The sequence below is a fragment of the Amphiprion ocellaris genome, chromosome 10 (assembly GCF_022539595.1).
Source record: "Amphiprion ocellaris isolate individual 3 ecotype Okinawa chromosome 10, ASM2253959v1, whole genome shotgun sequence".
Classification (NCBI taxonomy): Eukaryota; Metazoa; Chordata; class Actinopteri; family Pomacentridae; genus Amphiprion; species Amphiprion ocellaris.
Genome location: NC_072775.1, coordinates 21,868,657 through 21,882,240, shown reverse-complemented (window position 1 = coordinate 21,882,240; position 13,584 = coordinate 21,868,657). Strand labels below are relative to the sequence as shown.

Below are 13,584 nucleotides of genomic sequence, written 5' to 3'. Positions count from 1 at the left end.
CACAAGGCCTGCCCCTGTCAAACCTTTACCATGATTCATTTCTGGGGGAGAAAAAAGTCTCTTTTCCAGGGTAGGTACTTCTGAGTGGTTCTGAAAAACCTGATGTGCAGGGCTTGATGCTGATTGGTTAAACGCCACAAAGAATACCACTTCTTCTGTCTGCTTTTTTTAATATATATTCTTACACAGCAGCAGCCTACTCCTACCAACCATAGTCAACAACAACATTCAGTTTGTCATACAGGTTAAAATAGGGCTGCACAGTGGCTTGGTGGTTAGCACTTGCAGCTAGAAGATCCCCGGTCCGTGTCCTCACTGCCTGGGGTAACATCTAGCCAGTACTACTTGCGCTGTTTTGGCGCATGCAGACTTAACATCATAATCGATAATCAAAGCAGTTAGATGTGACACCACAATGGGAAAAAAAGGCTAAAATGTCCGATGAGGGGGTTGCTCTTGGAAACGTTAGGGCCATGTTGTATCTGCCTTGAATTCCAACAGTGGTAAGCTGCTTATCCATTTGTGTGACCAAATACCTGCAAATCATTCATATCAACCTCAGCTCTACTGCGTGTTAGCGATAATTAGCCAACATTAGCAAATACAACATACTAAATGAAAACAGTAAACGCGGCAGATACTATATGTCAAACATTAGCCTGCTAATATGTCGGCTACCACCACGCTGATATTAACATTTTGCTCAAAATTCCTCAGCACCAAAGTACAGCAGCAAACAGATTCTAGCCTAGCTGTAGACAGTCTTATTCCTCATAGGATGTCAATAGACCTGACCAAATGAGGCTTAGAAAAAAAATACTGAAACTACTAAATACTGTGTGAAGATTCCATAAAACAGGTCAACATGGCACAAATCTGTTAAACAAATGGCTCTGAGCTAGGGGTCGACCAATTATCACTCGGACAGATTACCAGATCTGATATTCAGAATTTTTCCAGTCATCCTTTTGTTTTGAAAAGTCCTAATTTAGATTTTTACTGCTGAGTGCTCTTGGCCTCCTTGAATACAAATATCCATATCAATACCGGCTCTAAAAAACCCTCAAAAAGAGGGGATGGTGGTGATGACAAAAGGAGTGCATATATTCACCCCAACGGCAATTAAGAGCTGTCTGCAGCCTATACCTTAACAGCACAACATAAATTGGCAAAGGAAAAAAAAGAAAATCACAATAAAAAGGAAGAGGAAAAATTGACAGACAATAAATGGTAAGTCACAAAGCAGAACAATCCATCTTAGGTTGTTCTTATCCTAAAAACCCCCAGCAAAACCAAAGAGGTGTCGCAGGGCAACATTCCTGGCAGCAGTGAGCCTGTTGCTGGGATAGTTCCTAGTATACACATACACCAACTCTCACACACTCACACACACACACTTGTGTGTCTTTACAATGACGTTATATTGTGATTGAGTGTGTAGGGCAACAACTACTAGCAAATACTATCCTGCCGACATTTTTTATGACAATCTCTAGACAATTTAAATACATGTGATTAAACTGCCAAATGCCACAGGCTCATCGCTGACCTGAGATGTAAAATATGCTATAGAAATATTAGAAAACATGCTGAGATTAGGTAGTTTTATTATCAGATTATAACTCCCAGATGAGAAATAAAAGAGATATGTCATATCCTTGCTCCAGCAACAACTCTATTGTTGTCTCCTGTGAGCTCTTCCCTAACAAACCACTAGATATAAATCAGTCTTCCGCAATTTCTGTAGGGTTATTGTACACAACTTCACACAAACAATTTTAAGATGAGTATTTAGCTCCCACTTAAGGCAAACCATAACTTTAATGTAATATAACTAGCAGTGAGTTTATCCAGAAATGCATGTCTCCCTCCTATAATTGTCCTATTCTTCCACAATTGCCAAACCAGTTAGCAACATCCCCTCCCCAAAAACCTTTGTTCCTCTGCTTTCACATGCCATTTGTAACAGACATGAGGACACAATATAGCATTTTATGGCGCCCTTTGTTCAGGAAAAAATGGTGTAGAGAGACCACAGTCTTAAATGACAATCCCATGTCTCGGTTGGTAAAAAGAAAAGTGCTCAGTTTAGACCACTGACGAGGAAAGAAATGTCTTAAATAATTCAATAAAATTAGGAAAAAGAGAGACTGCTTTTATTGAATGACTGTAATGACTTAAATGTTGAGGAAGTGAATTTTCTGAGAACGTGGTCTAAAAATGTAACACATCAGTCTGTCTCGTCTTTTTCTTCGTCAGACTACCTTCTATTTCGTCCTTGTATGGGAATAATAATTAAGTTAATAGATTTTTGCCTTGGTTTAATACATTCTCATTTGATGATATGTGTGATAACAGTAGCAGTATTCTTTAATTTATAACAAAGTATCAGTGTCACTAAAATTAACAGCAGTGCTGCTTTTGTCAGTGGATAAAGAACCACAACCTTTCCCTCACTTCTTACTAAAATACGGTAGAGCAGTGTGACCAGTGTGAATGAGATGTTCCACCTACCTCCCCCTCCTGCTGGCTCTTTCCCTGAGATTCTGCAGCAACATCTTGACCTCAGCTCTCAGCAGCTCTTTCACAACAGGAGGGTCAGCTAGAGGGGAACCCTGTGGACACGTGAACGTGGTCCCTGCTCCTCTGCCATGGTTTCCACCTCGCTGGCTCATCTGGCACATCTTGTGCCATATCTCTACCTGCAAAAGTTACCACAGTGAGGGCACCCAGAGGTTATGCAGACAAACCTTTAAAAGACAGGTTTCAAGGACTAAGGAGATGTTATTCGTCAAAATGTTTGGTGATGTGGACACATTGCAGGTGACTGATTCGCAGCTGACAACTCATGATGTGGCAATATATGACTGCATCAACAAATTAAAATGTTTAAAATGTTCATCTAGAGCAGAGTGTAGTACGTTGCAAGCAGTGATCCAGACGAGTGACTCTGCCGAGAGGAATCGTGGATCTTTTTTTGAGTCTACAGATGTGTGAAAAAGCAATTATACTGTCAGAATACTCAGTATATCAGGTACTATAGGTGCAGGATTCCTTCTTCAATTCTTTGCTATGCTGATTCATACTAGTATAACACTGCGCTTCGTGTGTAATCACACTATTGTCATAGCAAGAGGTAACCAGATGCCTCATACTCATTCATTGCTTCCTAGTTAATGTAAAGTATACTTGTAATCACTTCATGTATGTATAAAAGAGTGACATGTAATTAGCACACTGTATATTTTCTGTTTTAAACAAAAACTGAAATCTGGAAATGTATCTATTAAAAAATACATTTAAAAAAAATGGAAAACCAAGTGTTAGATGGATTGAAATGCTAAGATCTCCTACTAGCAGTACAAATACTGCAGTTTAACTGATTTAGCTTTTCAATTACTTAAGGGACCATGAAGCAATTTCTCTCCATTTTCTCGTCACTCAGTGAAAACATTGTCAGGGCTGTTGAGATCTTGTTTAATGTAAACTACTGTAAACACTGTCTTTGTGGAACAGGAAGCAATACATGTTTTAGAAGCACGGGGACAGAAAACATCTGACAACACCACACCATGTTAACATGCTTGCACACTACACTGGCTACAGAATTAAATATATATATATATATATATATATATATATATATATATATATATATATATATATATATATATATATATATATATATATATATATAGTTGGCCATTAGGACAAGCAGCCCTGTGTGCAGTGAGAGCAGGCAGCCTTTTAGTCTCTGTAAGTGTGAGTTTCTCAGCTAAGTCTGGATCCCATTAGCACCTCCACACCTGTTCCCTGCCAATCATTTCTGTCGTGTTGCAGTCAAACACTTCACTTCAAAGGAAACCACTGGAGGATACTTAACACGCAACTTCTGGACTTTGCGTCTGTGTCCACTGGAATGCCAGGCTTTTACACATCATACACCCACAGGAGCCGTTTCCCCTCACACCAGCTTCCTCCGTGTGTTTTTGGGTGTTGAGGTGTTTATGTTACAGGATTCATGGTTTACAGACTAAGGAGTTGTCTCTGGATTTGTTTCCTCCACTCCTGCTAAGAGACTGCTGATCTCATCCAGGAGCTATTTTAAGGCTACACTGTTGAAACATGTCAGTTTAAAAGGAAGGAAAAAACTTACCAGGAACTATTATGTTGAATTATTTAAATGTGGGTGTAGAATACATTTAACTGAAAGGGCTCATTTTCATTCAGCTTTGAGAGAAAAAGTGAGAGTTTAGGGGGAGGCACAGAGAGATTGGCCTTCTAGACTTGAAAAAAGAGTCTAATATTTCCTCTGATCTAACCGCCGTAGACAATGAGGACCTTGATGGAGGGAGGAATGGCAGTATTGAGGAATGGAGGAGCTGTCTGCAGATCTACTATTACTTTCACAGTGGCTCACTGAGGGATGGAATTCATTAAACGGCTGCAAGAGAAATAGACAAAGACAGGAAGGAGAAATATGGGGAGATAGGCAGACAAGGAGAGAACAAAATAAGAAGAAGGAAGCGATCCATCCTACAGTAAATGTAATAACTGAGGGAAAACCTGCTTGCACGAGTGTGAGAGTTGAATAAGGCGCTCTGTGCTTTGTTTTTTTTCCCCTGAAAATTTCTCAAAGGCTAAGTCTTTCTTTTCGTCTGGAGGCTTTACAGTCAGCCGGCACATAGACTGAACTGTAGGTGAAGAAACATCAGAGTAATACTGAAAGTCACACACACATATACAGGCACATAATACACGTATGCTGACATGCACATACGCACAGCGGAGTCAAAGAATATGTGTTGCTAACAGTCTTATCAACAGTTGAGGATTAGCCTCTTTAACCCTGTTATACCGAGCCCCTGACTCACTAAGCTCACTGGGCTTCTCTCTGTGTGTCTACAGTATGTGTGTGTGTCAGACGGGAGTGTGTCTGCATACAAGCTCAAATATTCTGCACCGACCTAGCTGGATTTTTGTTTTGATGCCTCTCTAAATTGTGTTTTGAAGCCAGTTTAAGTGTGTGTCGTGTCGCTTTCACGTGTGGTTTTCACACGCAAGTTGCCACATAACTATTACGTGGTCAGCAGCTACATTTGAGAGCTAAGACAAACTACATCCAGGTGTTTTTCTACAAACAGTCACAGGCCTGTTGGTGCACTGCAGGAAGACGAGAGCTGATGTACAGATGGAGAGATTTCAATTCTGAACAAACAGAAGAAGAGAGAAGGACAGCGTTAGAGGGAGAGGCGAGGAGTGGATGGATGCTGTGAGAAATGGTGATTTTTTTCATATCAGTCTGGAAGTGCTGTTGAGGTGAATTCTTTGTGTCTGTATGAATTAACAGCTTCAGACTTGATCTTAAGTGCATAAGTAGGACTTCTCTTATATAAGTCAGCTTTAGAGGAATGTTCCCTCAGCAGACTAGGGTATGTGTATTCACATTTAGCTTTAAGCTGAACAACTAAAGGATTTTCAGTGCACTGTAGTGTTTTCAGTTCCATTTATCTATGTAATGAATGAGTTAAAAGGCAAGTATTCTGACAATTGTTCATAATCATTTAAGTTATTATTATTTTCTATTAATATGAACTTGACGATGTAACTCAGGCAGTCATGATAGACTGTGTCACTGTAACTTCAAGCAATGCAAGTTTCAGCAACCAACTAACATTTAAATAAATACATGACTGCATTTCTTAATTCTTTGCAGATATTATTTTTTTCTGACCAGACTCATGGAGTGACTCTGCTTTCTTTGAAATATTGTACCTAGAGTTTTCTCTAAATCATTTCCTATTCAAATTAACATTTTCTCCTCAGTCTTGACTTTTGGCCTTTTTAATGAGTTGTGTGAATTTCCCCTTTGCTTAGATTTTGTTCATTGACCCTGCAAGTCTGTCTTGTGTGAGGTCATCCTGCTGGAGCTGAGCACGTCCATGCAAGGGGCTTTGGGGCTGAGAGTTTAGTTGGCCTTGGGTAAATATTGATGTCTGTCTAGCTCACATTTGGACTTCATTGCAGCGCAGTGCCAGTTAACCCACATTTCACTTTTATTATGGAGTCTGGGAACCCTAATTAATGAATTTAGGCAGCCAAAATATCCTACTTACACAACCTTAAAACAGACTTCTTAAATTGTTTGGCCAGGAATGCTTAACTGAGCAATTTTTTTGATTCATTCTACCCAAACGGAAATTCTTGTGGTTGTATTCTTGCGGAATCCCAATAGAAAGAGACCTAATGTCTGAATTCCTTGAAGGAATAAAACCGTCAGTGTGAAAAAAAAAAACATGAATGATGAAGGAAGCTTTATCGGCTGAATCTGAAGAGGAATGTTCCAACCTAAAAGCCAGATGCTGTACACAGAAACATTCTGACAGAAGAGATCAAACACTGGAGTCATAAAAAAGCCTCTCACCTCAGAGTGCACCTCTATGTACGTGTCAACTAAAGAGTGGCCCAGCGCAGTGTGGATCTCCTGCAGCTCGGACGCAGAAACATGCTCAGCAATCAGGCGCCATAGGGACTTGTCAGGGCACCAGAGGTGGTTTCCATCAGGTGAATTCATGTGAAAAGCAATCTAGGGGTGGAGGAATACAAATACATTGACATACACAACAATTACAAGAGACTAAGCGGTATGACAGTCCACCAATACCGAAATATAACTTAGTTGATAACCTTACGTACAACTTAGACGTATCACAGTGGACGTTTGGAAAAAATAGCTATTATTTTCATTGTTGATTATTCAGTTGATTATTTCCTCAACTAATCTACCAGATGTTGTATAAAATGTCAGAATATAGTGAAAAATGTTGACTGAAAGTTGAATTTCTTGTTCCAGCTCATATCAGGCTGCTAATGTTTCAAACCAGACACGCACGTTCACTTAATAAGTTTTGTCCACAACACTAAAAATGACAGACAAAAGTACAAAGTAGTACTAGTAGCTAATTTAGTAGTAACTTTAGCCGTAGCACGGCTAACGCTAAGCTAGCTACCGTCCACCTGTGGAATGTAAAATGTTTCACAAAAGCTAAAGAGTCACGGAGCGTATGTCAAGCGCTTATAAAACGATAAACTGTTTGTGTAAAACACGGCAGCTGCTTTATAGAAATTGGTTTAGTTTGTTGGTACCGAGAAACAAACCTTAATTGGTTCCTGGTGCTTGCTGGTATCCAGGTAAAACAGTGCAGTTGCTAGGGGGAGATATCGCGAGATTGCGAAGGAACTGTCAACGGTGAAATTTCCTAGAAACCGTAACAAGCCTTTCCTTGTGGTGTCAGTAAAACGCTATAAAATATAATAGTGCAACAAAATAAGCTGACAGTCAGTCCAATCTTTTTCTTCCCTTGGGTGATAAAGTTTTTCGAAAAGGAACACACGACACATGCGCTGTGGTAAAAGTCTGGATTAGTGAGTATAAAACTCGGAGAGGGACAGACTGAGCTGCTGAACTCTCAGGAAACTTTCCCTCTTTTTGCCCCCAACCTCCCTCCCTTCCGGGCTGTGTGCAGGAGTGAGCGCAGGACCTGCAGACCGCTGTGGAGGAGCTCAGAGGGAACACAGGACGTTTAGTAACAATGTGAGAAACTTCACTTTTTTTGTAAACTTGGGTGATCTGCTACCAAACCCCAGCAGGACTACGGTGGACGATTCATTTCGCTGACGCTGCTTTTTAACTTTCTCTTTTGGGCAAAGTGATCCATCAGATACATTATGACAAAGGTTTTCTGTGAGCGCACAGTGCGCACGCTGGTTTTGGCACTTCTGCTTTGCGCACAGGCCGGTTTGGGCTTCTCGGTGGCCGGGCAGCAGGAGAGCACCTGCGAGGCCAATGGCAGCATATACTACGTTGGGGAATGGTACTTTCTGGACTCTGATCATTGCACACAGTGCGAGTGCACCGCCGAGGGCTCAGCATGTGCCCGCACTGAGTGCACCTCACTGCCGGCTGCATGCATCCACGTGAGCCACTACCCCACCGACTGCTGCCCCCGGTGCGAGAAGATCGGCTGTGAGTACCGAGGGGTGGTGTACGAGCTGGGGCAGAACTTCCAGGTGAGCCTGAAGACGAATTAACCCCCTGAAAGGAAATGCATGACCCTAATCTTGTAAGGCCTTCAAATGGGATTGCGTCTCTGTCTTTTTGTAATCCTAATTCAGACAACATATTCCTCTAAAATTGTCCCTCAAATTGTCCCACTACAGGAGTAAATGATCACCGAGTAACAAAATATATTTCTGAGACGCCACTGTGCTTGTTTTATGTGACTTTTCTCTATTATTTGCATTTTTGCAAAATACCAGATGTCTGTTGTGCATCTTCTGGTATCTAGAGGTCAGGAACCACTGATACACAAAGCAGTGAAGGTCATTTTTTCAAATATTTGTGGTGACTAATAACATATTTGGGTTAGCAAGTTCTTGGATTCACTGTTTTGAAAATGTGGAGTCAGAAAATGTCTCAAAATGAAGAAGCTGAATGCTCTGATGCCAACAGTATTTTTCTAATAGTACTTCAAATGTCACTGCAAAGCTATAAACTATTTTGAATAAGACTGTACATGCAGTACTGGAATAATATCCAATAAGACTAATATAAGAATTCCACACATTATAGAAAGAATAACGTGGCAACTCTCAACCAAACTGAGTGGAAACTCTAAAACTAAACTTTAGATTATTTCCAGTAGACCTACACTACCATTCAAAAGTTTGGGGTCACTTAGAAAAGTCCTTATTTTTGAAAGAAAAACATTTTTTTCAATGAAGATAACATTAAATTAATCAGAAATACAGTCTAGACATTGTTAATGTGGTAAATGACTATTCTAGCTGGAAACAGCTGATTTTTAATGGAATATCTCCATAGAGGTACAGAGGAACATTTCCAGCAACCATCACTCCTGTGTTCTAATGCTACATTGTGTTAGCTAATGGTGTTGAAAGGCTAATTGATGAGTAGAAAACCCTTGTGCAATTATGTTAGTACATGAATAAAAGTGTGAGTTTTCATGGAGAACCTGAACTTGCCTGGGTGACCCCAAATTTCTGAATGGTAGTGTATACTGTAACTAACTAATATGCCTCACACAGATTAACACTGTTGTCTCTGTAAACTTTGGGTTTCTTCATCTGTTTCATGCAGGTTCCACTTTCTCGTGCAACTCATGTTCACTGTTATCCCATGTGTAAATAATGCAAATGCACACACGCGTATTTATAAAGTTAGTACCTTTATTATGTGTGTGATACACAAATAAGGGTGAGTTTAGATGAATCTCTAAAAAACTTGCAAATCCATGAACCACATGATGTGATGTCTGTATGTGGTGAATATACAGCAGAAAACTGGAGGTAAACAGCGCCCCCTTTTGAGATGACATGAGGCTGGTTAGGAATACAATTCTGTTATAGTATATATAATTTGTCTACCTGCTACCCACAGCAGTTAAACGACCATCAAGATTATAAAATGACCCAAGCTGAGTCTCAGAGTTTGTGTGTTTTGCAGCCATCAGAATGTGAACAGTGCACTTGTGACAGTGATGGCATCGCCCGCTGTCTAGTAGCAGATTGTGCTCCTCCACCATGCGTCAACCCCATCTACCAACCTGGGAAATGCTGCCCTGAATGCAAGGACGGTAAGTTGCAACACTGTTCAAAAATAAAGCTGAAAGTAAGTTGTTAAAAAAGCCGGCACAGAGGGCTCCTCAGAGACGCAACGTGAGATTTAGCTTCTTTTTAGAGTAAGCATGGTTTTCAAACATAGTAATTTAGCTTTAACAATGGTCTTGTTTTGTGGATGACGTTTGGATGAGAATACAGTTCATCATTTGCATGCAGGGATGAGTGTGTTTGCACAACACTGTCCGCTTGACTGCCTGTTTGGAGCTGAAATTATCTCTGCTTGCTTTTCTCTCTCCAGGTCCAAACTGCTACGCTGATGCATCACGCAGCCAAGTGATTCCTGCTGGAGAGCCCGTCTGGGTCGACTCCTGCACCAAGTGCCGCTGCCACGACGGCCAGGATGCCGGTTACTGGGAGGGAAATCGCTTCGCAACCTGTTCCCGCCTTAAAAACTGTAAACCAGAACAACCGTCCGCCCAGCAAAACTGATTCTCTTTGTCAGCACAGAACCAGCTGTAATCTTAAAACACATTTCCTTTGACGACTGATGTGCTGCACATGTTGTTTCAGTCCTTCCTGTAGTGAAAATGATGTACAGCCACATGTAATGATCATCTGCAAAAATGTAACTTTTTGGGAAAAGCAACCAAAGAAATCTTTTGAGAACACAACAAGCTGTCCGAAATGTCATCTGTCATTTAACGAGGATATTTTCTCCAACATTTGATTGCTGCAAACAAGCCTGAAATTGGATCAATAAGAACAGATAAGACTTCATCTCACTGGAGATGATGATTTTTAGTCCTTGACAAAACAAAATTAGGTCAAGAAAACTGGGACTAAACCTATTTCCATTTTAAAAATATGGTCTGCAGTGTTGTAAACGTACAGTTGTTTGATTTACTGCTCCAGATGAATTTTTGTTTGTTCTGCTTGTCCACAGTTTTTTTTAAGAAGGCCAATTACATCAATATATTTTTAGAGAAAGAGTAGTGGGCTTTTATAGACTTTAGTTACCCGGGAGGTATTTTATGCAGCGTAACAAAGCCAATAATATTATTGGATTATAGAAATTATAATTGACTTGTCACCGGTAGATGCAGTGCCAAAATGTGTGCACAGCTGTGATGCAATTGAGACTAGAGGATGGATGAGAGGAGCAATAAACTATTTTGTAAAAGTTCTATAAATCTGGTTCTTCACTTTCCAGCCTGATTGAAATGTAATGTATGAGAGGACGGCCTGACCTATGACTGTGCTGTAGGTGTAAACACAGGCAATATTTGAAAGTAATGTCATTTAATGGAATGCTAGTTGTGCTTGTACACTGTAGAGCAGAAAAGCAATCTGTAACTTGCTGCTTTATTTTTTCACAGGAAGGAATCTGTAGCTTTTAGAGCAACTTTGTTATTTACACTGTTAAAGTGAAGTTATCTGCTACTGTTTGTAGAATCAAAGTGTATGATGATATGTAGCATGAAGTATATTTTGATTTTATACAGCTCAATATGTAAAACATCTTCTCTCAATAATTTGCCATCATCTACCGCTTAAACCAGGAGAGACCATGGAATTCAAACCAAAAACTCTCAATTTATACTCCATGTTTATGGGATTTGAGAACCAGGCTGCTGCTACATGAAGTACAACACTACAAATGGCAAGTCACAGCTGGAATTTATATGTAAGGTTTGAGATTAAATTGTAATTTCTGCACTTATGAAGCTGTTTGACATCCTGGGATTTGATTTTTTCTTGCTGAGGGTTATATGAGAAGATCAGGACCAGTCAGACGTCTATATGGTAGATTGGAGCAGCTATAGTTGAGCACAAAGACTGGAAACATTTGGAAGGAGCCAGTGTGTCTCAGTCTCTGTTAGTCAACATCACTTTCTCATAGATGGTGTTGGTTGTCTGGTAATTGGGCCCATCCACAAAATAGTCCAGTACATGCGGTTTTGCCAAAATATAACATATAATTAGTGAGTTTAGTGATAATTTCTTTGTCTTTGGACAGAGCCAGGCTGTTTTCAGTCTTTATGCAAAGCTGATTTAACCAGCTCTGGCTTCATATTTAGTTCACAGACGCAAGAGTTTAATCACACTTAACTTCTGTCAAGAAACTGGGAAAGTGTAGTTACCAAAATATCTACATCTAACTATTCCTACAAGTGTAGTTTCAATTAGGTAGCTGAAACAAAAGGGAACTAATGGAAATCTCAAGTGAGATACTGCTGTGGGTCGTACTAGTCATCTACACCAGCTCTACCAAAAGATAGTGTCAAAATAGTCCAAATTAAAACACCTTTTTATACCCTTTGAATGTCTCCTGTTTTCTGTTTTTGCCCTGAGTTACGCCTTTTCACTTTGGGTGGACCATTTCCTGGCTTCTGTCTGAGAATCTTAACTGCAGAGCTTTTCTGCTGTTAGGTTGGAACCAGTACTTCTCAACAAAGGAAAAGAGGAAAAAGAAAAGAAGAAATATTAGAGAGAAAAAAGATAGTGTTACTGTTGTAGCATTAAAATCATGTTTCTACTAATGTATGGAACAGATGGAACTGGTCTGCGAACACGAATGTGCTGTACAAGAAGGGCCAGAGCTGGCTATGCCTACCACGCAGGCTGAGGTCATTCAACATCTGCAGTGAACTATTCAACCTATTCTACCAGTCTATTGTCTCCAGCGTACTCTTCTATGCTGTGCTGTGCTGGGGTGGGAATGTGAAGGCTAAGGACAGGAACACACCTGACAAGCTGGTCAACAAGGCTAGCAAAGTTGTGGGGGGGGGGGTGGACTCTGTGGTCACGGTAGCTGAGCGACGCTGTCTGAACAAGTTGCTGTGCATCATAGATAATTCCATCCATCCCCTATGCAGCATGTTGGACGGACAGAAGAGCATGTTCAGTGGCAGGCTCAGTCAATTGCGTCCGACGGAATCGGTGACATGAATAAAGTTCTTCCTCCAGCTCCGACTGTCCAACATCGCAGTCAAAACTTCTTTGCCTTCCAGACCCGTGTCTTCATCTAGCCCCTTCCTTAATGTTGTGCTAGGCCTGCCAACCCTTCTGATAGTATCAGGTTTCCGTAACAGTACTTGACCAGCTGCTTCGTTGTGTCTCACCACATGTCCAGCAAGGGCTAGTCTATGTTGCCTAATGATGGTTGAGAAGCGTGGATGTGATATATAGGGACTTGTTGGTGAGGTGTGATCCAGGAGATGTTTTGTACTATCTGAAACATTCTCCTACAAGTCCTATCAATTCTTTTTGAGAGTGTCTTTGTTAGTGACCAGGAGTCAGATCCATAAAGCAAGATGGATTCCACTAACGCCTTGAATACTCTCATTTTGGTTGCCGTTTTGATTGGAGAAACCCGTATTTTTGACAGAGAGTGTAATGCTTCCTGAGCTTTACCAGTTTTTGTTTCTATATCATGTGCTGTGTTTCAGACAACGGTTGCTGAAATGCTCCACAGACTGACTCAGGAATTCTTTTGTCCCCAGCGCCATCCAGCTCTTCAACTCGTAGGGATGGTGGACATGGACTTCATTTAGCAGATTGTTCTTATTTTAATCTTACATTTTATATTGTTTATACATCTTCTCACCTTTTTTACCTCACCGTGCCTTATTGTATATTTGTAGTGTAATGCGCTGCTGGATACCTCAATTTCCTTCGGGATTAATAAAGTATATTTTCATTTGATTTGATAAGACAAAGTAAGGCTGCAGAAGTAAAGCTGGATCAGTCAGTGAGACCGCACAGCAACAACAGGTTTATGTGGGTTGTCATGGCAACGGGAGGTAGGGTTGCCATCAGCTGCCAATATTACATCAAGGGGCTCTGGATTGCCCCAGTCTGCAGGTACAAAATCATTTCTTATAAACTGAGTCTTCAGTAACCTGTGAAAAAAAAAACAATCACAGTAAAATACATCCATAA

At 40.5% G+C, this 13,584-nt stretch overlaps 2 protein-coding genes across 4 annotated transcripts in view; one reads left to right on the top strand and one right to left on the bottom strand.

Annotated features, from left to right (window-relative positions):
- The window catches only part of ccdc24 (coiled-coil domain containing 24), a 19,140-nt gene extending 11,803 nt beyond the window's left edge, over positions 1 to 7,337 (bottom strand). For 2 of the 3 annotated variants that reach the window (XR_008603076.1, XM_023286539.3), the window contains exons 1-3: positions 7,159 to 7,337; positions 6,425 to 6,586; positions 2,515 to 2,702 (exon numbers count right to left, since the gene is read on the bottom strand). Coding sequence is in view for 2 of the 3 variants with exons in the window: in XM_023286539.3 (XP_023142307.2) it covers positions 2,515 to 2,702; positions 6,425 to 6,574 (338 nt within the window). In the remaining variant the exon portion in view is untranslated. The remainder of the gene's footprint in view (positions 1 to 2,514; positions 2,703 to 6,424; positions 6,587 to 7,158) is intronic. The other variant, XM_023286538.3, reaches the window with a different exon arrangement.
- Positions 7,338 to 7,529: 192 nt separating this feature from the next.
- On the top strand, positions 7,530 to 11,961 carry zgc:113531 (uncharacterized protein LOC541359 homolog). Its single transcript, XM_023286541.3, has 3 exons — positions 7,530 to 8,070; positions 9,527 to 9,656; positions 9,941 to 11,961. Exons 1-3 carry the CDS (start codon positions 7,729 to 7,731, stop codon positions 10,129 to 10,131), a joined length of 663 nt encoding a protein of 220 aa, XP_023142309.1. The 5' UTR covers positions 7,530 to 7,728; the 3' UTR covers positions 10,132 to 11,961.
- Positions 11,962 to 13,584: the final 1,623 nt, after the last annotated feature.